Source organism: Seriola dumerili, unplaced genomic scaffold (assembly GCF_002260705.1).
Source record: "Seriola dumerili isolate Sdu_G_001 unplaced genomic scaffold, Sdu_1.0 BDQW01000040.1, whole genome shotgun sequence".
NCBI lineage: Eukaryota > Metazoa > Chordata > Actinopteri > Carangiformes > Carangidae > Seriola > Seriola dumerili.
In genome coordinates this window covers 775,603-802,146 of record NW_019174295.1, presented here as the reverse complement: position 1 = coordinate 802,146, position 26,544 = coordinate 775,603, and the positions used below count along the sequence as shown (strand labels likewise).

Below are 26,544 nucleotides of genomic sequence, written 5' to 3'. Positions count from 1 at the left end.
ATTTTTCAAATTCCACCTGTTCTAAACCTGGCTTTGCTTCTGGGCCATATTTTCAGTTATCCATTATATTATTGCCTCGGTTTTGCATCAGAACTCATGAAATTGTAAATATTAGATTAGTGTTGGGTCAGCAAGGTTCAGTGTCACTTTAGGAAATGCTGCATCACATATGCAATGCTAGAAAAAGTACTTCTTGTTAGACTTGTGCATAACTATGCAAAAGCTACCTGTCTGCTGTTTGTGTAAATTCAAATTCATCCATTATACATCTACTCTGTCATAAACAGCAATGTTTATGGTCCTTGTACAGAAAGTTCCCTTTTTGTTCCTTTGTCTATTAAGATCTGGTTACTGCACTACACATTTCCTGCACATTTCCTTTTTTCTGATGACATTTCCTTCACATCTTATCAACCCCATAATAAACCCTGACATTAAGCCTTTGGGTAACATTAAAATTATTATTACGCCCCACTTTCTCACTCCACGCACAGGCTGCATCTTGTCACTGCACCTTGTTTATAGCAGCTTAATTCTCTCAAATGAACTGTATTCGGCAACCACACATTATTATGGAACCACTTTCTCTTTAGTCCAACTAATGGAAAACAGATTAAGTCGAAGAAGATGCAAGACACTGTTAATCAAGGCAATGAATTTGATGTTGTTGTTTGTTCTAACTGATTATTGTTGTCTTTTTCTTTGTGCACTTTATTGAATCCATTATTCAGTCTGCATAAAGCAGCATTTGGCTTTGTTTATTCGTGATTTGTCCTCTATGAATGCTTTCTGATCTCATAAAGGTATAACAGTAACATTGCACTTTCAGTGAGTAATGCTGGAAATTGATACAAATGAAGGGAGTGACAAAGCCTCATAAAGGAAGGATTGTAGATTACTGTGCCATTTTTAGATTGTCAAAATTCATGTCTTGTTTGGAGATAAACTTGTTTATTTTCACTGATTTACTTAAGAAGAATGACTACAAACTCAACCAAACTGATATTTCCACATTGTTTTCCTTCTGTGGAGCTTTAGGCAGTGCTGATATTTGTTTTCATCATTGGTTACTGAGGTATATTTAACACTACAAGGAATAAATGGCCTCCAGATTACATATTTGTCGGGCTCATTCAGAGTGTCACAACAGATGAATTCAAAGCTCTTTACAGATTTGGAGTATGTGTGATATTATGCACATAATAAATCAGTTTTGTCTTCAATGAATGCCCCTTAAAGCCTTTAAAAAGAAATGAGAAACTGCACCATGCAGCTCCATTTGAGTGTTGTAAAACTAATAATAATAATAATAATAAAATCCTGTCACCTCAGTGTTTCTCATTCAAATCAAATCCTTTAATTAATGACCGAAGCTTGGCTTAGTCTCACGCACAAGTCTTCCATATAGGTTGTTACCCTTGGATACGAACCAGTGGATTGTACCAGCAGTTTGTCATCACGGTAACAATAATGCAACCTGCAGAAGCATACTGGACCTTTGTTGTCATGGTTACTATATAATAATAAACACATTTTTAAGGTTGTGAAACGGTCACGGTTTGGTTGAATCTAGGAAAATGATTTGGGCTAAAGTAAGTACTCCCTTAAGGTGAGGGAGACCTTCATCGTCATGGTTACAATAACAAACACATGGTTAAGGTTGTGGAATAGACGGGGGCCTCCTGTGTGAAAGTCCCATCCATCCACCCCAGCCAAGTTATCTCTGTACACTATGTCACCTGACGCTTCTTTGCTCCCATCATAATTACACTATCAGTAGCCTCTAATAAAGAATGAAAACCCAACTGTGGGTTGTAATAAGCTGCTTGCACAGACGACCTATAGACCTGTGTTTTTTTTTTGTTTTTTTTTACCGGAGGACAGTCTCCACAAAACCTAAGTGACCTGATCTTAAGCCTCCTCGTGATAAATAGTTGATAGAGTGCCAGTAGCAGTGAAGTGCAGGCACTCTTCTGGACATGTAAAGTAGAGGCTGTATTCTGAAATATACAGTTTATGGTCGGGAAAAACTTTTATTTTTAAGAACTGGTTAACAGAAGTTTCAAAACCTGCTTCCTTCCTTGTATCTTGTGGCATGTGATCGTGTAGTTCTGGTTTAATTTGCTCTGGTTTTGGGATATCCATATATCCATCTCTGACTGACTGAGCAGCATCTCTTACTTTGGATAATCCAAAAACCATTACTGTAATCACTTCTCTTTGGAACCACTTTCTACTGAAGAAACAGTGATCATCACACTGCTTGTACGCATCTACTGCCTCTCTCCTGTGGACATCTTCACCCTGCCGTCTGTATCGTCGCTCCATACACAAATCATCCCTTCAGTTACGACACATGACAGTGCACCAGATGTCTTCCTCCAGGATCATGAACTTTTAGGAAAAAAAAAATCTCATCAAAAGGGAAAAGCAAGAAACTCCAACAATCAACTGTCTTCACTAAGTAGGCGGTTTACTCTGAGAAGTAATACCTTGATACGAATTAATCTCAATATAAGTGCGTTATGCGCAGATGTCACTTTCTAGAAATGTAAGCATTAATGTAATACAGAGATACTGGTTCATACAGTAATATGGAGAAATATCTTGTAGGAAAAAATATCCCCAGGGAGTGATTCTATGGTTTGGACATTATTAAGGCCAGTAATGTCAAGTTGTCTGACGGCTTACTGGCCGAGTTCAGTGCAAAAAATTTGACACTTGCAGCAATTTCCAGAGTAATGTGGATGTTTAGAGAGTTGGGCCATGCAGAGGATTTAAGTCCCAAAAAAGCAGAGCGTAACATTTTCATCAAATTTTGGAGACTTTTACAAGTTGTCACCCAACATTTCACAGCAATGATCCAGCACTGATACAGACACTGTATATTAGTGATGGAAGACAGGCTGAATGAAGACCGGTCCGCTGGTGTTGCATGTTCAAACGCCACATGGAGCGGAGCTGTGAGAACATTTTAGGATACGGAAGTTAAGTATTAGTTCGTCACGTACATTCGTCAGGGCTTCTTCTTTATGATGTTTCTGATTATCTCTATCACTTATCACAGTTTATTTGGTCTCTGTTACAGCATTTTCTGTCTCTTTAATCTGCCACTGGTGAAAATACACAGTGTTACTATGCAGGAATCAAGATGCGCACTAAGCCCCTACTTGTCCATGAGCAAGTGCTTTTTCCTGACACCCCCTTTTCTTTCTCTCTTTTTTTTTTTTTTTTAAGCTTGTTGTTATGGTGATTTGGCAGTGAGTTGCGTAACCCGTCACCATGGGAACAAAAACAACTAAAACCCGTGTGTTTGTGTGACAGTGATATGAAGGAAATCTGAAACAAAGGTATCTTTTTTTCTCCTTCCCACAGAGAGCACACAGGCAATGCACACACAGACACAGAAAGCCCCACGCTGGCTGTGTGGTGGCCATGACACTGTGGAGGGCTGCTGTACAATAGGCCTCCATCACAATAGACCAAAGGCTGCTGTTGCTGTTTTTTTTATTTGAATAGCATCACAATCAGTGGATAAGCTTGTGAAACCAAAATGTCACGTGGGTCCCGCGAGGGGGAAAAAATGGGAACGGTGATTTAGCCGTGGCCTTTTGACACGAACATCAAGGGTGTATGATGTCATGCCAAAATATTTTCCCCTAGTGTTAGAAATGGGGCTGTTGAGGCGTCGTTCTCACCTTTTTCTAACAGTTGGAATAGTTGGTCTATTCCCTGAGTGGATGGTGTTATCCAAGGAAATTTAAAATCGGATTTGAGTTTAGTTGATGACGTTTCACTAAAGTCAGGAGGTCAGGTCTCATCATAACCAGAAGGTCCGGCTCATTCAGGCCTGTACAAGACACAGAGCTACCGACCAGGAGCATGGCAACATGAAACTGTGGCCACTCATCCTTTGTGTATTTCTGACTTAATATCCAATTCGCTAATTAAATCTCCCCACAATTACATCATCCAATAAGACTTAGTGTTACTTTTTTCTCCCTGTGAAAGAAGAGAAAAACAGGTTTTAGAGAAGAAAAAGTTTAAAAGAAAAAACTAACAAAAAAAACACATTGTTTCTTGTGCTTCAAGTCAGTTCTGACACTTTAATTATTAATATCAGACCACAATCTTTCTCTAACCTTAACTTTAAAGTGTTACAAAAACTCTTTAGTAATATAAGTGGATATTGTAGGAAAACAAATGGAAGACCTTGTCAGTGAATGTTTTACTGATAACTTCAGTATTTTGCGACTTGCCTGCTGACAACATATCTTAGTGATAGAAAATGAGAGATTCCTCTGTTACACAACCCCAATGTAAGAGATGAAATTCACATTTTCCTTGTTGAGCGCAAAAATGCATTCTTAAGTGGGTGAAGTGGGTAAGTGGGGTTTTTCTATAGTTACAATTGTTGTAATACTAAATTCCCTAACTGAAGCAGTCCTGTGAATGTGTTTCCTGTCATGTAATTTAAGCTTACAACACTTTTTTAAAATTTTTTAATGGACTAGAACGAAATACTACAAAGCACCTCTACAACAATGCACCTTTAAAAATTCAGGAGAAAGCCCATCATGAGTTACACATTTAATTGAAACACCTCTGTGGACTGGCTCAGAGGTGTAGTGCAACTGGAAAAGCTGCAGTGCGGGCGGATGTCAAGCTCATCTAATAGGCTCGTCTATGAAAACGTAGTTAAGCTTAGCTTTCATTTCCAGCAGGCACTGTGGGCTTTCTCTTCAAGTGCATTGGCGCAGTGAGTGACGCATGAGAGGATGTTTTGCTGCCTTTTCATCTTAACGATAGCTAAGGCGACCGGCAGCTACCGTAACTTTTAAGCTGGAATGTTTGTCTTGCGTGTTAATGAATGCACGAGTTGACATTATGAATCAATACACACTTAAATGTCAGTATGACAGCTTTGACCATTGTCTTTGTTTTTATTGACTCTCTTGCATGACATGTGCTTTGGTGATGATCACATCTTCCAGCGCTTATATAATGTATGTGAATTTCAATCGAATTATGCAAACTGCGAATATTCTACTTCCTCGCTCGGAGCGTCGTTCCCTTGCAGCACTACACCCACGCCACACACACAGTCACACTTAACAACATGTGATGTCTTATATTCATTGGTAAAAGCTCCCCAAATGTCCTAAAGCCACTGCTTAATTGATTGTTGGATCAATCCACATGATCACGTACCTTAACAAGTCCTCTCCAGAAGCAACGCCATACAACAGAGGCGATCAAAAGGCTGACCAGATGAAGGAAGCTTTCATTTATGTCCTGTGTGTGTGTGTGTGTGTGTGTGTGTGTGTGTGTGTGTGTGTGTGTGTGTGTGTGTGTGTGTGTGTGTGTGTGTGTGTGCGTGCAGGAGCGAATGACTCTCGTTCTCCTTCTCAGAGGAGCCACTGTGAAGGTGCCTCGAGCGAAGAGCCGAACCCCCGGCTGCTCAGTGGTCAACAAGGAAAAGATGATTGCGGTCACACCGGGTGGCCTTCAGGTTTAAAGCAGGATGTTGGTAAAAGCATTCAGGCTCACTAATAGCTTTCTTGAACAAACAAAGGTTACAAAAATGTTAATACCATGACTAAATGAAATGCATACCAGTGACGGGATCAAGAGTACCCCCACCGGCAGTGGAATTTAATGATCAGAGGCAGGGAGGAAATATTCACCCCTATGCTGCCTGCGGCCTCTAGGCACATGACGTATATCTACAAACCAATCTTATTTCCTCGTTGCAGCTTTTTTTGCCAGGAGCTAAAATGAGGTCTCATTTTCATTTCGCCACTGGAAAGAAAACAAAAAAAACAAAAAAAAATAAAAAATAATGAGATAATATTCATAGACAAAAGCTTTGGAAGATTTAGCTGATCGCCCATAAATTACAGTTCATTTATATTGAAAATCAAGCACATTAACAGCTGTGTGACCTCATCACCGTGGAGATAACTTCTTGCCTGTGAAATCCTGAAATAGAAACATCAGCAACATAATTACTCCATAAACGTGTGAATCTGTTAAGAAACTCCGATGCTGAAATAAATTCAGTCACCAAAAGGATCCACCATGATCCAACGGGCCGTCTGTTCATTTAATGACAACGTTTTCGGTTTTTTTTGTTTTACTTTTAATTATATAGTTATGAACACTAAATAGTTTGAAGCTGTTCTGAATCGTCCAGATTAGAAGCTTTAGCAGCATTGTGTGAGTAACAAAGAAATAAATCAAAGCTTTTTCTTGAGGAACAATTTGAAAGAGTGCAGGCCACACATAGTGCAGTCATCTCATGGACTTCTGTCTCTCTTCCCTGGTGATGAAACAGCTTTGAAAGAGTCCTTTGTGTTTGGAGAGGAACCTGTTTGGAGGTGGCTGTGTGTGACGGAGGAAGGGCCACAGTGTCGTCCTTCGCAGCAAATACTTTTAACAACCTGGAAAATCATTTCGGCTGATCGCTGGTACTGTTCCCATGTTGTAGGTGGATGTTGCAATCAGAGGCGAAATGCTTTCTCCACAGTGAGACTGGCTGCGGCTGCCATAGTTAAAATAATGTTAAAGGAAGTTTTGTTGGTATTAGCATTGAGCAGAGTGAGAAACACAAGCAGGCGGCTCTGGTTTTATCTCCAAACAAAGTGATGAAGATAATCTGGCTAAACTATTGGCTTGTGTACAACCTGTTTGACCATCTGTCTGCTCATCTTTCTTTGTTGCAGTGACGCTTTGTTCCCAAAATATCAGCAGTGACTGTGTCGAGTAAAATCACAACTGGTAGAAGTGATGGACAAAACTATACGAAATAAGATTTTAATGTTAGTAAACCTGAATTATTCTTTACTTCATGGTGATTCTGATGTTATCTCGGCCTGTGTCGTCTGTTTTTAGATCAGGTTTCTGTTTTTCTCACATTTCTAGACACCAATACAAGCAGCTCTTATCGTTTCATATGTGGCTCAGCAAGTGTGAATATACACTGGGTTCATAATTAATTAAACTATGTAAAAATAATTAAGCAAAAACTTTAAAAATACATTAATGGGACTCATTGTTGCAGTGGGTGGCGTATCACTTGGTTACAATAAACATGAGCGCTGCACTTTATTTTGAGTCAATCCTACACATTTCCTGCTCCTGCTTTAAACACTAATGTGCTGAATATGGCTGAAAATAGAGTCGCATCGATACATTTTTGTTTGTTTGTTTTTTTACTCCTGTTTGTGTAATGTTTCCAAAAATTACAGGAAATTATTTTGCGCCTAAAAAAAAATTACATAAACTTGACATATTATATTTTCAGATCTTCAGTAGGAGCCAATAGACACTTCTGGTTCTGTTGACAATAAGAAAACTATAGAATATTACCATCATTTAACAATGAACTTAGGTCTGCTCCTCTGGGGTTAAAACTTATCTCTATATCAGAGTCTACTTTATATTTTCTTGCCCACCCCCTTTTTTTTTTTAATAATGTAGTTTGTATTTAATTTACCAAGACATTAATTGCTAATTAATGGCCAACACCAGAAGACTGAAAACATATACGGTAATAAGAAGTAGCTTTGTCCAGTGCTGCATCCTCTTACAATGTTCAGCAGAGCTGTATTATCCCCAGAGGACTGTCATTACAGCTGTGCTGCTGAATCTGGTCAAACACAATGAAAGTCTGCCAGTGTTCACTGTAACCTACAAATCAGCATAATGTAACATTAATTAGACTCACAGTGATCACAATAAAAGTCAGGAGAGGCGGGCTTTGCCAGGGAGCGCGGTGAAATTGGAGTCACAAACCTGAGACGTTTCTGAAATGAGGATCTTCCCACATGAAGTTAGCTTCAGTCCATGAGTGATAGGCCAAATAACGTGAGAGCTATCTTGTCTCGGTGAATTGCATGCATCAGCGTTGTCCTTGCTCTCCTCGGGGCAAAGCCATTGACAGATCTGTCAAAATGATGGTATAAAATGGAGGTAAATTGAGTGTAATGCAGGACGCTGTCTCACTTTTATGGGTGTGACTTATATATTTTCTTTCACTCCAATCAGTTATAGTCTTTTCCTCTTTCTTTTTTTTTTTTGTGATTCATGAAAGTGTGGCTTATTTCAGAAGTCTGGCCTGTTCGTTTAAGGAGATGTCATCATTTTAGATTAAAATGTCCACAATCCTCCATAAAAAATAGATAAGATGAAGCTGTATTGATCGCCATGGGGAAATTAGGTTGTAGCATCAGCAAGAGTAAAGGGATTTAGCATGGGAGTGAAGGAGAGCAAAAGGATAAAAATAGAATCTGAAACAAGCAACAAAACGATAAAAATAATGAAAAAAGACAATTAAGAGATTAATTTTCTATTAATGGTTTAATTATACAGGTAGTGTTTTACTTATAAATATGTATAGGAGAGAACTTGCAGACACTGTTCAGATACATTTGCTCAATTCCACAAACCGGATGAATGAAACAAACTTTTTCGCAGGCAAGTGATGATGCATCAAATCTTGAAAGCTAAGGAGAAGTCAGATTAATTAATCAAAGAACACAGTAAATCATTGTATACAATCCTTCTGTATAGGAAATCCTTTTTGTAACAGCTGCTGTATAATACTGTGAGGCTCAGTTTACCTCACACAGAGTATCCCCTATGGGAAACCCTGTTGTCTAGAGCCCTATAGATTGCGTCAGCCTCGGATCGTATTGAGGCACAGATCATGCTGCCACAAGGCATTTGCATCCTTTCATCAATACACTACAAATGCATGCAGTGGCTGTGCCTGCAAGGCTCCATTTGGCAGCAAAGAATAACAAGGCAGGGGCCATGTTGAAAGCCACAGCGAGCCGAGACTCACCAACCACAGATCTGCAGCTCCACGGGTCAGCTCGAGTGTTTGGTTATAGTTGCAGGACGTCCACTCGCTCCTGGCCTCTGTGTGTCCTCTCTACGTAACACACAGAGGTTCAGCTTTCCCATCCTTGTTGAGATTGTAAGTGGATCTTGTGGCAAATTAATTTGAATTTAAAAGCGTCTTTGTTTGACCTGTTCAGCTTCCAAATGTATTCAGAAATTCAGAGGTGCAAGTGTCAAGATAAGGAGGCCTCAAGCGGAGACTACCACAGAACCACAACAGAAAAAGTAAAATAAGACAAGATCAAAAACAAGATTTCACACTACACAGTGATTTGTAACCTGAACATGTATACACATTATAAAGTTGAGATTAAATTTGCAATTTACTTTTGAAAGTGTAACATCATAGAATTAAAGGTCACAGGATAAAATTAAAGGAAGGCGTAGCCCGAAGGTCTTGTATTAGAAAACTGAATGTATTTCTCATTTTTGTACAGTGTGAGAATCTATTAACAAAAAGGAACTTGCTCAGGTTGTGCAGTCAACTGTAGTAAGAGTCAGCTCCGCATTCATTTTTTGTCGAATCAAATCATCAAGATGAGGTCACACACTTTTCATCAGCTCAGTCTGTGCTCAAAACCGTATTAACACACAACGATAATGTGACAATGGCAAACATTATGCTCACTGTGTTGGATTATGCAGCTGAAACAAGTGTCAAGAATCTACTAACAGATTGTCATGAACATATACTGCAATGAATGGAAACCAACAGCTCCAAGGACAGCAGGGAAAACGCACGCTCAAAAATTCTAAACTGTAAAGCATGTATTGTGAAAATGCTAATCAGCAATTAATCGGAAATATTATTGAAGTGGCAATATGGCCAAGTGAATTATGAATATTTTTGATGAAGGTCAAATGTGTCACAATAAACCATAGAGAAGCATTGTGGTGACACTTTATCACTGTGGAAGACTAAAACTGAGAAACACAGCTGCAAAGCCGTAGTTAGTCATTAGTCAGAAGACTCAGTGTTTGCACGTTCTGTATGTGCTTCATCGGCTGACACTGTCTTTAGCCTTGCATCACCAATGTTAGCTCTCATGATCAAAACAAGGACACAGGGAGAAACGTCTTCAAAGAGTTCTTAAAACAAAATGTAGGATCTTTTTACCACGTAATACATCCTTTCAAAAGCTCAGCCTTTGACTAATTGGTTGGTAAATGTTTGATGTCAGACAGTAGTGACATAACCAAATGACAGATTCCTCCCAGGTCTTTAATCACAAGACCACCGCGTTGTTATGTCTTGGCTCATGTTGCTTCCAAACAGCCGCCACTGGACCAGGCGACTGATAATATAAATTATGGAGGATTTTTATGGGTGCATATAAAGGATCAATGATGAAATGTTCCACTTCCCACTGATGGTGTCACACTAGTTATATATTCTTCCTTTTTAATCTGCAAATTATGCCTCATTAAAGATGTGCTATGAATTTAATGTGGAAATACACCACTCCTCTCAGCCTAAATTACAAAGTGAGACTTTAACAGAGAAAACACTCCATCTCCACAAATTGAGACCCTGTAGTGTCACCAAATTACATACTGGTGTCAGACGTTTCATGTCCACGGGAGGGGATTGATTGAAAATTGAGAGCGAATTTCAAGCCGTCTCCCTAAACCCCACACAGAGAGCGCTTCGTCCAGAGGAAGTTCAACTCTGGTTTTACTCACCCCCTCGAGAGGCGAGTTTGCAAACAAAAGTACACAGACAGTTAATTAACACACACAAAAACATTCTGAAATGGAGAACTTGGAAAGGCTTGAAACATACATAACAGTCTATAGCTGGCCAACAGTCCTTTTGTATCAAGCACCACGGACGAGCCAGGCTGAGTTTCCCTGAGGGGCTGCAGAGAGTTAGAACAACTTCAAGTGCCATTCATTTCATGAGTGTTTCCCAAAACCAGCTTCCCCGTGACATCCAGGGACTCGTGATTAAAAATGCATACATTATATCAACAGACTCTACATGTACATACATATGGTCAGCTGTACGTACAGAGCTCTACATGACGGGACAAAAGATTAAAAACCAGTGAGCTGGAAAGGTGAAGCAAAGGCCGGGTCGATAGGGATAGAGCCATGGGGATTGTTTTTAAAATCAAGGTGACTATGAGGAGGCGAACGACGGACAGCATGTATAAATTCTATAGATAGATAGATAGATAGATAGAGAGAGAGAGAGAGAGAGAGAGAGTACTTTGTTGATCCTAAAGGCAAATTGCAGAAAGTTTCTTTCAGTGTCTTTGTGTAAATATTGACATAGCAGAGGATGGTTTCGATCCATCAGCCTCTGGGTCACGGGCCTAACGCGCTTCCACTGCATCACTCTTCTTCACACAGTTTTGAAACCTTTCCAGAGAGAGTTGGTAAATCTGTGAAACACTCGGTGACGGATGCACAGTTTGACTTGCAGACTTGTAGATGGCTGTTGGCTTCCACCCACACCTCCCTCACTTGTGCTGCAATATCAGGACGAAGAGGATGAGATAGAAATGATCGTTTCCTTAAATGAGGACGGGGTGTCGGAACAATTGAACATTTTCAAAAGGTCACCAACCTGCAGAGTCGCTTGTTTCGCTTGAAGATCAATGTCCAATAAATCTCTTTCCTGGCTGAAATGAATGAATGAATTACAGGCTGCATCTGCCTTTTGATCATGTGGCTTTGGCGGTTCATTGCCCCTTATTTATTTGTCTTGTCAAACCTGTGGCTATACCTAAACTGAAAAGACCAATCGAAGGCCAATTTAGTCATATATGAAAAAAATAATACCTATTCTGGTATCTTCTCGTGTTGTGAGTATTTGCAGCGCGTGTGTTGTAAAATTGATGAAGATGTTTTCTGAACTTGCGTGTACTTTGTCCGTTTGCACCTGTTTTACTGAAGTTGCAGTGCATTGAGCTCTCTGGGCCACCGTAGCCCCCGCTTCATTGAGATGTCAGCTTCACATGCCATGCTTACCGACGTGCTCACTCACATCTTAGATCTGTGAAATCTGATTGCAGTGTGTTTAGACGTGTGCGGCCTAGGGGGAAATATAATGCAGTAAAGTGCATCGCAAATAGCCTGTAGAATGACTGATTTACTCCACTTTACTCTAAATCACCAAAGTGATTTGATTTCATGCAAACACACGGGCTGGACAAACCTTCCCCAGTGAGACTGAGACTTGAATGTAATTATCCTATGCATATAGATGAAAAAAGTGATGAAATATAAAGACACACAGTGACTGTGTTTGAGTGAATCTAGCTGCAGTCCGTTTGTTAAGGTCTGACTGAGATTGAAATAGGCATTCTTCGGGGGGGGGGAATATAATACCAACTCCACCAGTGTTTCAAGTGCTAATACATCCCTCATCCTCAGGCTACCATATCTTTTCATCTGCACTTTGTGTTGCATTCGTGGCTAATTGAATGATAATGCACACCGTTTTAGATTATGGCTCTTTATTTGCATGCACGTCTCAGCAAAAGTGGAGTGTGAACAAAGAAGTTAAAAGCTGAGGAGAAAAGACTGTTTTAAGTGTGTTCTCAGGTCATGATGTGGGCTGCGGAGCGCTACTATGTGTTTTGTTGAGTGAATTGAATTGAGGTATTATTTCACCATTTCAAATGTAATAGCGGTGTACTCAAAGCAGAGTTAAAGAAGGGAGGGGGAGTGAAGGGTGAGATAAAGATCGATAGGGAAACCCTTGGCGCTGGAACATTAGTAATGCTGCAAGGATGCTCCATCTCTCTCTAAACCCTCTCAACAATTTTTCCTGACCTTTTACTTGAGGAGACGTTTATGCACTTCTGGTTCTCAAGATCAAATGTCTGCCCTCCTCATAACATCCTCTCTATATATTTTCCCTTGACTTGGCAGCCAGCTTTTATATTTGAAGGCTTTTGTATGGGGTAGCGAGACATACAGTTAAGTGTCCTAACAAGGCTGTTTATCTTTAGTCTGCTGAATGCTTTTGGGATTTTTAGGAGCACAACAGATACTTCCCCCAATCCTTCTAAATCCCCTATCATATACAATATACTGTACCTGGATTATTTGGGTGGAAAGTGTGCGTAGTGTGTGTAGTTTATTCCCAGGAATATGTGTTTGCAAGGCTCGTTTTCCACATATTTAGCTCTTTTTAGTAAGTTAGTAGCAAGTTAAGAGTTTGACTACGCTGCTTTTTGTGAGAGCATTGATATATTTGTTACATAAAAGCTTTCCTGCATTAGTTTCTCTGCAAAAAAAAAAAAAAAAAGAGGCTTGTGTTGGATTTATTTCAAGGTTAATCTAGCTCTAACACACACACACACACACACACACACACACACAAAAAAAACCTCCCAATAAGTGGATTGATGATTAAATCCTCCACTGGGATAAGTCTGTAGTATTGTGGTTGGAATCATTAGCTTTTTTCTAATCTAAAGTGTCTGTCTTTGTGGACTGTTATTGGCATTACAGTGGACGTGGAGCCGCAGCCTCAAAGTGGCCCAATACTTTCATTAATTGGCATCAGACAAAGTAATCTAATGAATAGAAAGTGGCCTTAGAGTAGACACCAACTCATTCCCCCACCACACAAACACACGCACGCACGCACACACACACACACACACACACACACACACACACACACACACACACACACACACACACACACACACACACACAGAGCAGATGTTTCACGTAATGGGAGCACAACAGGAAGAGAATTCGATTCAGTTTGGCCTGAGGTCTAATAGGACATCAAGTGGAAGAGGAAGGCGATAGGGTTTCACACTGGAAGCCCATCTGTGTCCATGCTCCACTTCAAGCCCACCTACCCACTGATGTTGTTCGTCTGGAAAAGGAGACAAGAGCACCCTGATGCATCGTAGGCTCTAATCACCTTCTCAAATGACACCGCGAGGCCTCGGGGGTTGAGAGCAAAGGGGGCAAGGATTTGTTTTGTTTGATGGCATTCAATGCATGTATTGTCATTGTACAGTTTCATTGCATTTAAAAGGGATTAGGAGGCTCCCGGGAGGTAGTCAGGTGACCTTCAGGCCTGACATGAAAGTATCGGTGTCACTTCGGGTTCACAGTCAGAGGCAACAAACCACTGTGCTTTTGGCAAAATATAGTCAATACACTTTAGCAGTGTTGTGTCGTCCACAGTCTACTGTCGGCCATCGACCCGTTACGCTACTGGAAGAGGGAGAAATACTCTACTACTAATCTCATGCAACATGCAATGACGGAATATATATATATATATGTTTTTGTTTTCATTACATTTACATTTATCATGGTAGAAAGTGGAGAACTTAATGTCTCCCGGCCGATGGAGGGCAGATGGGATTTTCCCTCCTCACAGATGGTGCTACAAAGTGTGGCACTACTTTGATTTTTGAAATAAAAGTGCCTCAACTTTTTTTTTTAAAAACATGAATATTTCCTCTGTTTAAACATTTGAGAGAGTCACAACCAGTGTCAGGAACACCACATAATTAAAGACACATCTCCATGACCACCGGAGCATAAATGCTTTTGGTGTCTGGAGAATTTTTCCACCTTATTTCAAGTGTTGAGATAATATCCTGCTAAAAAAGTATAAATGAAACAAGCTACACTCAGACGTGTGGAGAGAGAAATCTTCTTCTAATCATCTTAATTTTACCACATTCATAGGGTCCATGGTTCTGATGCCAAAATGTGAATCCTACGTCAAATATTGTGCAAAGTTTTTGGCATGGATGCATTCAAATAACTGTTTGGAGTCTTAGTTTTAGCTCAAAGTGATAGTTATTTGACACGGGGTTGTGTGAGCTACTTAGAGTCAGTGCAGAAGATGTTTTTAGCCTCTTTCAAAAATTGCACACAACCCCACGTCAAATAACTATCACTTTAAGTTTCCTGATGTTGGCCCTGCAGTCTCCCCTGTGTTTGAATGAACAGATGCAGAAGAGTGACGCAGGCAACGGTGCTGCTTAAAAAAAAAAAAAAAAACTAAATAAAAAAACTAAATTACCAGTAAAAACAGTAACAAGCTGGCAACCATTATGTCGTGGGCTGTTTGGCCAGCAGCAGGTGCTTGAGGAACACATGGAGACACATTCCTTTAAGTGCCTTGCTCAAGGCCGCCTCGACAGTAGTTTGGGAGGCAGGGGAGAACGTTACCACTTTCACTTTTAAAAATCCCAGCATGTCTGGAGATTCAAGGTTTCTCAGAGCTCTAGGCTACAGCTGCCTGCAGACATAGTGAGATAGATGGAGCAAAGTGGTGGGTAATGCTGATCCAATATCTACTTATTTTTTAAACACAGAAATAAAATCATATAGAGCTTTAAATGGTGGAGGGGAAAAACACGCCTCTCTCATATTAACATTGGCAGGCGGACTGGGTATATATCCCTCTATGCGAGGCACATATTCTATTCTCTCTTGAGGCGAGGATCGGAGGTAGAGTCTCACAGTTTTGTCATGTGGTCATGTGACTGGTAAAGTCTACAGTAATGGGGGGAGATTTGAATGGTGGCTCGGCGTTGGGACCCAGGAGAATGAAGCATATGTCCTTCTGGTAGAGAAGCCCTTAGGAGGAAGTTTGTGGACTGCTGCACAGATTTTGTCATTTTTAATTCTGATCCAGGCAAAGAGCAGTTCTTCTTTCCAAATACACACACACACCAATATGCACACACACACACACACACACACACACACACACACACACACACCAACATGCACACATTCCTGTGAGGTAGGGAGCTCTTGGTCGATAAAGACTAGACAGCCTCTAAGTAGCCTCTCTCATCATTATAGTTCCTCCAGCCTCTTCTCTATGGCTACGACTGCTCATTTGTAAGTGCGGGATGTTTGCACGGCTGTGGCTTCATCTTTTGTTGCCCCCAGTGTTTGCCATTCAGTTTATGGGGCCCACACACACACACACACACACACACACACACATCCATGGATTCCTCTCTCTTTTATTATGGGAATTCCAGGCACATGTGAGTGAAGCAGGGAGGCAGTCCAGATACCCCTCCCCCTCTGGCTGGTAACCCCTCATTCTCATGGATTTCTCATGGGGCTAAAGCAGACGAAGGGGGGGGGGGGAGAAGGAGGAGGAGGAGGAGGAGAAGGGAAGGAGAGGCTAGGCTAATTCATCAATAATCTTTACCTAATCCCTCCCTCTCCCCTTCTCCCTCTCACTTACTCTTACTCTTAGTCTCTCTCTCTCTCTGCCTGGAGGCATTCAAGCAATACATCCATCCCCCGCCCCACCTCGCACACACACACACACTCACACACACCCAGCGCTTACACTCACACTTGCATGCGCACACACATAAGAGTCTGCCTGAACACGTCCAGAGGGAGAGGATGAATCGAGCTGCAGAGTGTTATTTCTTTCACCTCCATGTGTGTGTTGGTGTGTGTGGGGTAAGCCGAGTCTTCTGAGAGTTGTGTGTCTTAGCTCTGACCGGGAGCTAAAATGGTGATTATAGACTAGAGACTAGGTGTGGCAAGATGGGGCGGCGTCAAAGGCTTTGTCTGTAGTTCCCGTACAGCCCACCAACCGGGGAGGAGGCTCTGCCTGTCTATCAGAGTCTGTCCTGGAGCCATGCTCAGTCTGGGACTGAAAGAGCCGCTGCGTGGGGCTGAACCACTCTTAAACCAAGACCTAAGCCACGGGAATTAGACAAGCACAAGTTCAAGAAACACGGTGGAACCTTTGCAGCCAGCAGCAAGACCATGACCAAGTGAAGAACTGCCGGAGCATATTGCTGTTTTCTTTTTTTCTGCCCTCATTTATTCTTCTTTTGGAACTCATGACAAAGATTTTCTTAAGAGAAAAATCCCAAAAAAAAGAAGACAAACTTCTGTGGAGTGCCTGCTGAGTAACACAACCTACGGAAGAGCTTTTTTTCCTTTTGGGGAATTCAGAAAAGATCCTCTTGAATCTTTTTATTTACATTTAAAGGATGAGATTTCAATGATAAAACCATTTGGAATATGGGACTTTTAAAATATGATTTGGACCATGGGGACAGGAAACTATGTTTTTGTGCTCAGCTCTGGGTAATTTTGATAAGTATGTCACATTTATTCTGTTTGTTCTGTGATGATTTTGCCCTACTTTGATTTCACTGTAGCAGTTTAGGTGTTAAGCTATGTTGACTTGTTTTTCTCAACAAGTGCAGTGTTGAATAACAATGTATAAACCATTCAAAATCCCACACAAGATTCTTATTTTAATCTGCAACTTAGAGTTACCTTCTTGTCCGGTGGGAGTTTTGTCTCTTTGCCAAATTTTTGTGGAGATTTTTGCGTTTCAGTTCAAATTGGTGATTGAATGTGTTGTTCACTCCCCCAGAAACGAATCATTGACCTCACACCTTGTTGATGTGAACATGTGAGACTGGATTGCCTCTCCTGTGAATGCTTGACATGTATTGGCCAGTTATCATCTGATAAGTGTGTGTTGACCTTTTCCCCTCCTCCCTCTATGGCTGACTGAGTATAGCAGACCTCCGTGACTTCCTGCTCATACCTCACCCACGGTTTCATTTCGTTGACTCCTCCTCTTTCCATCTTTTTTTCCCCACGAACTGTAACTCTGTTAAAATCGGCGAGAAAAGTCAATGGAGAAGTTTTAAATGTTTAACCTCTCTCTTCTCTTTTCTCTCTCCACAGCTCTTGCAGGTAAAATCTTTCCAACCAGCTCAGATGCCCTCCTCACTTCCTCAGCAATGACAGCCAGTCCTTCACCACCCAATGTCTACCTTCCCGCCAACTTTAAGATGTCCAATGCACAACTGGCTTTCTTTTTGCGAGAGGCTCAGATCACAGGACAAACAGTTGGCGGCGGCACTAAGAGCAGCAGCGGTCCCGGCATTGGACACCCGCTTCAGCGGTCGGAGAGTTTTGTGGTTTTCCAGACAAAAGACCTCCCTGCCATCAACATAAGCTTTGGGCCTTTTGCCCGAGACCAGACCCTGTCCAAGGAGTTGCTCCAGCCAGCTAGTCCACTGGATATTCCCGGCCAGCTGACGGTCAATTGGAAGGTGAGGGCCTTCATTGTCCAGGCCCGGGTATTCTCCAACAACCCCACTGTCCAGGTGTTTTTCTACATTGCTGGCCGCGACTGGGATGACTTCAAGGCTCAGGACAAGCTGCCTTGCGTCCGTCTGCATGCCTTCCGGGATGTCCGTGAAATTAAAACCTCCTGCCGCATGAAAGGCAACCTGGCGCAGTGCTTGGCCCAGCTGGAGCTGCCTCCGTCCTGGTTTAACACCAACGTGGCCCCACTGGGCAGGAGGAAAGGCTCCGGTGATGGGCTCTTGGATGGGCTGACCAGTGAGACCCTCCAGGCTGAGCTCTACTACACACTGCATGAGCCTAATCTGGAAGGGGAGTGCAGTGAGGGCTCAGGTCACAGGGGTGGTGGTGTTTCCAGGGGAGAGCCTCTGTCACAGCACCCCCTGCTGCGCATCGGGAGCATCAGCCTGTACCAGGCCAGTCAGGAGCAGCTGCTGGTGGATAAGCAGTTAGACAAGAACATGTTCCTCAGGCTGCCTGAGAAGCCCCTGAAGCCTGGAGAGACCCTCAAAATCTTCCTCTACCTGATGCCCAACTCCACTGTCGAACAGTTCAGCCTCAAGTAAGTCTCCTTTAAAATGCACACTGAAGACACACACTGTGGTTTGCTACCAAACCCATCCTGTTTCCTGCCAGTATGTCACATTTAATGTCTTTATATTGACACATATACCCTTTGGAAATAAGTATGATCAAGCTTTTTCCGTGCACAGCAGAAAGCTCATTCTGTGAACTTACTTGTTTCCATGCAATCATGTGCACAAGAATTATTGATGAATAGATTATTTGCCTGCTTCCTGGTAGACGTCAGCCAACATTAGTCATTTCTCTCCTGTCATAAACTACAGTCCTATATCTCTCTTCATAATTATGCTCACACATAATCGTCTGCAATTTGTCCAAGGTTTATGCTCAAGGCAGTAAACAAAGCTAGGCGGTGTTAATGCTGCATCCTGTGAAGTCCCCAGCGGACACTCTGATAAGAAATATAGGATTTACATGTCCAAGTAGCCCGCTATTACTGGAACAATTATCACAGCACTGCGTGTCTTCATTACAGTCTCATAATCAGCCTCACTCAAAGCAGCATAATTAAATAAAGGTTTTTACGTAACATCAAAATTAATTGTAGCGTTTCATGATAGCAAAAGATCACGGTGTGCATGTAATTGTGGCCGACGTTACGTAATCCCGATTCATGCAATATTCTTTGTCTTGGGCTTTCAGGAGATGCGAAGCCATTTATGTTCATTTTAGGCCTAAAGAGCTAAATGAGCATATAATCACGTATTTCATCCTCCTCATTCATTTCTCCTTCACTGAGTCGAGTGATGTGCCATCAGTAATTAAAGCCAGGTAAGATAAAGAGGAGAAGACGGGGTTAAAAGGTAGCAGTCCTGTGCAGCTCACCTTCTGAAGTGGTGGCGTAACAATGACGACGATTTTTTTTTTCTTTCTCTCAGGACAGGGTGGTAATGATTTCCAGTGAACTGCTGCTCAAAGCAGTTTGTGTTTTAAAGCACGTGACCTGTGTTTGAACAGGTGATGGTTGTGTTTCATGCTCATGCACGTTAACTGCAGTGGAGAACAAACTGAATCCACAGTGTGGGCAGCTATATCATCATTGATTATTTTCAACATATCTTTAAAAGCATATTATCAAAGTTGCATATGTAGTTATGCCTACAGCAACATATGACATGTTTCCGCCTCAGAATGATGATAGTTGGAGCTCATTATCTAAGAAATATGAACATTTACAGATAATTTGACCAAATACTAAATATGTTTAATGATATTTCCAGCAGGCATCCTGCTACTGAAATCAATTAAATCTTTTTTTTATATATATATATCAATAATTTATATGATGCCATCTTGAATTAACAGCTATTAATTATGAAATTCGTATAATTAGCACTTACTGAATTAAGTTGACTCCCGCAGAGCTGGAATAAAAGGTATGATTGAATTCAAATAGATGTAATTTGTTCTCATATTGCCAGTGAATTCTCAACGTCTTCATTTCATTAGCATATGAATGGAAAAAGCCCATTAAACTAAAAGAAGGGAACTTTATCTGGGTACATACTGTACATACGAACAGTCAGAATCTTCTTCTTCTGTGTTTTCCTGACAACCTTCCACAACTCAGCCATCTCTGAATTTCAGCTTCGTAATTTTTCTCTGTTTTTCTCAGAACATGAGCGTTCAGTTTTGTATTCTCTGACATTAGAACTGGGTCTCGGACGGACCGTAATGGCGGTTGCAGTAAATAATATTTGCCAATGTTAAATTTGTGAGTTTGACCCTCTGTCTGTGGAAACAGAGCCGAGGGAACGTGAAGCTCAGCTCGGCTCTCCGGTCTCTGCACTTCTTTCCTCTTCTCGGTTGTCAACGCAATATTCAGGGTTGGAGAATAAATGATTATTTGCACTTGACAAAGCTTGAGGAAAGTAAGTTTTCCTCTGCTTGTAGCCGTGAAGGCAGCGGGAGAAACAGAAACAAGAGGAACCCATTACCAGCTAACTCAGGAATGATGATGAAACGCACTGTAAATATGATTGTTGTAATCTTAACAGAATCTCCCACAGACTTTAATGTAGAGAGCTGCAGAGTATTAATTAAGCCTCAATAACTCATTAAGCTCCAACTGAAAACCAGCACGATCTCTCCCTGAAGAAATGGTGCATTAATCGTGATTCTTCCTACTGTAAACACTCTGACAAGTTTTGATAGAAACAGATCAAACATGGTGGCATCGTCTGGTGCTTTTTAAAATCAGTAATCAAAATATATTTAAACAGTGAGGTCCTCAGGTGTCATCGTGACAGTAATAACTTCCCCATGCTGACAATAGCAAGCCTTTTCAGTCAGCATTTTTAATATAAAAATCATTGAGAAAACCTCAACAGCAGCCTCACATCAGCTTGTTGATGCATGTGATGTTATATTCTGTAGCTGTGGCCACAGCGTGCTACATAAAACAAGACGCATTGAACAGGAGAAAAGCTTTTGTATTATCTACCCTCCCACCTGAGAGATTAGAGTTAACACCTAATGAAACTTCATCCAATATTTTACTATCATCCTTTGGGAAATTACAGTTGCTTACAGAGTGTAAATATACGTAAACCTTCAATCAGTAAGCAGCAAGTGCAATTTTGGACCTTTGCATTTTAAAGTTCCTCTCCAGACATGTTTTAAAATAGGTAAAATGCTCCGCTATGATTCATAGTTTGTTTAACATTGTTTTCATACATAACAAGTGAAAAAAAAAAAAAAAAAAAAAGGAAAACTGGAGCTGGAGCTGGAAGCTCATCTACTCTTCCTCATTGAGAAACACTGGATCAGGCCTCGTGCCCCTCCCACCTCCGCTGCTCAGCAAGGCTGACAGGTGAAGGAGCAGAGAGTAACGAGATGGTTAGAGGAGGAACCGTCAGAGACTCAGCCACATGTTTGAGCGTCAGTCAGACCCAGAGGGGTCTGTTGAGACCAAAATCGGCGACTGGCAGACGCATCAGGACCGTTAGCGGAGTTAGCATCTTTTATTTGTTTATGTTGTTTGTTAGTTTGCAACTAGCAGTGGATGACACAGTGTTAGCGGTTGTGCTTTAGTTCTTTGTTATATATGACGTATGAAACCCTGGCTGTCTGGTTTACTGCAGTTTCAAGTCATGGTGTTGACTGCTTATTTTGGAGACTGGAGAGGGTCTTTAATATCATCTCATCTTGTCCGGTGATCACCCGCACTAGACGGTGTCATTTCAATTCAATTCAATTTTATTTGTATAGCGCCAAATCATAACAAACAGTGTGTTCAATCAAGTGATAGCATGTGGAATCAGCACTATCCTGAGGGAAGCTGTAATCAGAAATTAATTCAATATTTCATGCTTCGGAGTTGCTGTTTGTGTGTATTTAAAGACACTCTCACAGTTCTCCTTCTTGTAGCCAGACTAGTCCTAACCATTCCTTATCAAAGTCCCAACCCCCAGGAATCCCAAGCATTTGTCTTCACACTGTCAGAGCAGCATTTACACTCTTCAACAGACCCCCTCTGTAAAATGCATGATCTAGTGTCAGTTGTAATATTATGTCCTATGTAACACACAGTCTCTGCCAGACGGCGCTCCTCACTTTTACTGATGTACACCTTCATCTGAAATCTAGATCACAAAATAGTTTAATTGATTCAGAGAAAAGAGGGTCTGTGGGAATCTGTCAGTCAAAAAGTGGTGACAAAGTTACAGCATGGCTTTGTAGTACAAGGGGAAGGCTCTGTCACGTCCCCTGCCTCTTGAAACATTTAGCTGACCATGTTAGCATCCATACAACACTGCGATTCTTAGGCAGCCTGCCTCTCCGAGACCCTCGCAGGGATGGAGATGAGGAGTGATAAAACAGAAGAGATAAAAAAAAAAGAGAGAAGGGGCACAGAGAAGAAAGCCCAGTCTGAGCCTCCTGAGTGACTCGACTCAATAGGGTGTGAATTCAGTCGTTCTTGAAGCCAACTGTCGAGTCGTCCGTGCGCATTGAGGAAGATGATTAAAGATGCAATAAGAAGCGTCTTTAAAGATGAATCAGACGGCTTCCTCTTTCTCCTCTGACTCTCCCTTTGCTTCCACCATTCCCTCCAGTTTTCCTCCTTTCAGTCGTCCAGCTTTGAAGATCTCTGGACTTGTTATTGCCGACGATGGCGTGCCGGGAAGGCAGAGGCCGGAGTCTGGCCACTTGTGGAATCTGCCCTCGATCTCCCACGGCCACAGTGGCACTATCATTGATGTGCATAATGTGTAACTGCATGAGTGTATGTCATCATCTGCAATATTTTCTACTCACCATCACAGACTGATATACAAGCACAATAGTGACTTTATCAATCCCCAGTTCTACTCATTACCATGTACTTGATTTGCAGAATAAGAGGGAAAACAGTTATTGTGTTGCACAAAATATTTCAACAGAAAAATTGTTGATCGTTGAACACTGGACACTTAATTGAATGAGAAGTGGTCCCCGAGAAGAGCAGCACGCCGAGTTCTTAGGAAGGCTGATATCAAAATGGTTGTTAAAATATCAAGCATCTCACGGGGCACAACTCAGACTCCACTATTAGCTACTTAAGTAGTATATTGACATATGCACAGTAAATTGGAGGCAGTAAGGGGAATGCTGTCAATATGAAACCAACATTAGATGCTGCTTCATTTGTGGTTTTGTAAAGCTCCACTCATCAGTATCTTTTGTATTAACAATTGCTCAGTTGACGACATAATGTGAAGGGTGTTGCCGTGGTGAAATATCGCATCATATCCTCAGCCCCTTTCAGCTCACTGTTTCAGTTTTCTGGTTCACAACCTCATTTCCACCTGTAGCAGAGAGCTGCTTAACCACCTGTGAATGACCTGCTCAGAACCAAACAGTCGACAGACAAAGTTAGTGACTAGCTGGTGAACACAGTAGATCATTGGTGAATTGGTCTCAGATGGAAACATTTGAACTGTAATAAAGAAGAAATCAATCAAATGTCACTAAATCTCAAAGGCAGGAGTCTCTTGTTCTGCTGCCACTCCCATCTCTTACAGCTATAAACATAAATAAACAAAGTCACTTGTTTGGATGCACTAATTAAAATCTGTCTCCAGATGCGTCCAATACTGTGTGATAAGTCGGTGCCTCCCCATGCGCTGTCAAAACATTTCTGATTGGCTGGAAGCCCAGCCGTAGACAGCTGTAAATCCACAACTGTTACTGGTCAAAGAAAGTCCAACATGAGGCTTTCTGAGGAGCTCACACACATACACATACGGTGCAGGTTGGTGAGTGACTGTAAAGGCACAAATGACTCAATAGGTCATTTTAATGAGCTAAAAACTGCAGCTTTACAATCTGACAGATCATTAAAAAGTTACCGGGTAAATCACGTGCGTTATCGAACCATGTGGCACAACATGAGCTTTTACCCCCTGGATCTGCTATTTGGATCCGTTTGCCATCTGTTTGTTGGATGTGTGAGCACTCATACTCACATTATAGGTATTTTATTTTATTTCAACACAAGCACAAAGAAAAGCCTTAACTGTTACTATTGCTAATGAAATGATAATTATTTTGACTAGAGCTCACCTTGCTTTGCCAAAGAGCTACAGCTGGTGGGCAGCCAGAAATATTGTGTTCACTGGTTTATTCATACGGGGACTTAGTTGCAGAATATCAAAGGCTCATGTAAGTAGCTTAACCTGAATGGGACTTGAAACAGCAGCTAGGCCACTGCAAGCATGTAAATGTAGTCAATGATAAGCCGCCAATTTAGATTTTGGTGACTCATTGACATTTTCGCTGAAGTAAACACAGCCTTGTTTCAGTGCACACACATGAACTGTATTCACATTATCCTCATCTCTGTGCACGGTACAAGGCTCTTGGAAACAGTGCAGTACTCCAGAGCCCTGGGTATGACATGCAGTATTCAAATGCCCTGGCTCCAAATAAAGGCTTGAGGAGAGAAAGCGCAGTGGAAGCCGGGGAGAGTGACCCACATTCAGCAGTAGTGGCTTCATCCCCGGCAGCTAGATGGTTGCTTGCGCTTCATAGGGAACACGGCAACTTCCTGACCTCAGCCTCTGCTTCCTGCCAGCTCTGCGGTCTCTCTCTCCGCTCCGTGTCCCACGTCTCATTGTCGCTGTCAGTGTCGGCTCCTCTTCTCCTGATGCTTTGATGGGAAATGTCAGCACCTCTCACCACGGAGCGTGCGCGCGTTCAGATCGTATGACTCGGGAAGTGATGCCTCTGCCACGGGCCGCCTTGTCAGGACACATCGGGTGACACGGAGAAACGCTGTTTATCAGCACTCATCTCTGATAAAAGAGGAAGAGGGCTGGGAGAGTCCTGCCTGCCTCAAAGTGCTTCGACTTTCACCGTGACAAAATAAAATGGAGCCTCTCTGTTAAGGATGTGCACCACCACTACTGCTCCCTTCCTCCCTCCCTACCTTTCTCTCTCTTAACCAACTGCGAACAAGTTGTTTGAGGTCACAGCAGGGGGGGAAAGTATTTACCTTTGTGAACTTTAATGTGTGTGAATCTCCTCTTAAAGGCCTTTGGCACAAATCACTAAAGGAGGATGTAGTGCATGTGCCAAGATTTTAATGAAATAGGCTGTTTTGAGCTCAAGTTAGTTTTTTAATGCTCAAAGAAAGTTGCATGTGTCAGCTCTCTGCGCTGGGCGAAATGCAGATATTTATGCAGGTTTCTTCCAGTGCTCGGCTACTACTAAAGTAATTCAGGCCCTTCCTAACCGTGAATAGGCAACTTTAGGTTATCCTCGTTTACATACAGTATATGCGTGACGGATTCTGATTTTACACCCGTATCTATTGAGGGCTGTTTTGCATGCACAGCGTGTCACAGATTGTTTGGTGGGTTTTGAGACAAACAAACAGTGACCCAAGCACAACCAATTGCGTTCCAACTCGACCCAAACCCACAAAGTTCAATCTGGGTCAAGTATTCAGCTCTAAACTCATTATCCACACATTCATCCTTTCTCCACCCACTGCAGACTGTTAATATTATTCGCTTTTGTTTTAGTTTAATCAGCAGACGTATCACATCCTAACCAGGGGACACAAACTTGTGCATTATTATCGTGACCAGTTGCTTATGCTTAAGCTCTTTATTCATTAACCTCTTCAACCCTGCTGTGGACTTATTCATCATGTTGTGAAGACAAACATTGTTCAGAGTAAGTATTTTAATACCAGTAAAGATCCCAAATTGCCCTCCTAAAGAAATATCAAGCTGAACAATAATGTACCTTTGAATCTTAAAAAAAAATGCTGCAGAAAATGGACTGATCAGGGTTTTTTGAATGAACTCTTTTTGACCGGGTGATTTGTGCTGGACCTTTGCGGCGTGCTCTGGATTGTTTTGTTTTTTCTTTTTAATCGCAGGTCACACAATTTTAAAAAGAAAGAATATTGCACAATTTCCTCCACATCATCTATTCTCTTTGCTGTGTCTCAGCATGCAGGCGTTTTTGTGGTCTAAATGGCTTTTAATCCATTTCAGTTGATATAATGTAAAATACTACTGAGTGGTGGCCATTCATGCTCAGCTCCTTTGCATCTGTTTGGTTTTCAAACACTTTTATGGAGAGTTAGTCTTCAGATTAGTGATGAAAGCTCTGCCTCGGCCAAAGTGTGTATCATTTCTTTGTCCATTAGATTGAGTTGGTCTAATGAAAGCTGTAATCAGAGAGCTGCTGTGTGTTTGTGTCAGTCATTGGTGCGTCCTACAAATCTTCACTTCACAACCATTTAGCTTCTTTGCTTTGATATTTTGTTTCCTAATAGGGGTTTTTCTATATATATACAACAGAGATATGCTCATACTTGTCTCCTGCCCGGATGAAATCAGTTGATCAAAAGTCTGTTTGTCTGACACTGACAGATGGACAAACACAGCCAGACCTGAGGATTTTCTGTTCTTTTCCACTTTTCTCAGTGTATATTTGAATACTGCCTGATCCTCCTGCAGAGTGTTC

The 26,544-nt window shown here is 41.6% G+C and overlaps 1 protein-coding gene across 1 annotated transcript in view; it reads left to right on the top strand.

Moving 5' to 3' along the window:
• Window positions 1–26,544, top strand: part of tmem132e (transmembrane protein 132E) — a 346,699-nt gene that overhangs the window by 223,255 nt on the left and 96,900 nt on the right. The window contains exon 2 of the mRNA XM_022738956.1: window positions 17,593–18,559. Within this exon, the coding sequence (XP_022594677.1) occupies window positions 17,593–18,559 (967 nt within the window). The remainder of the gene's footprint in view (window positions 1–17,592; window positions 18,560–26,544) is intronic.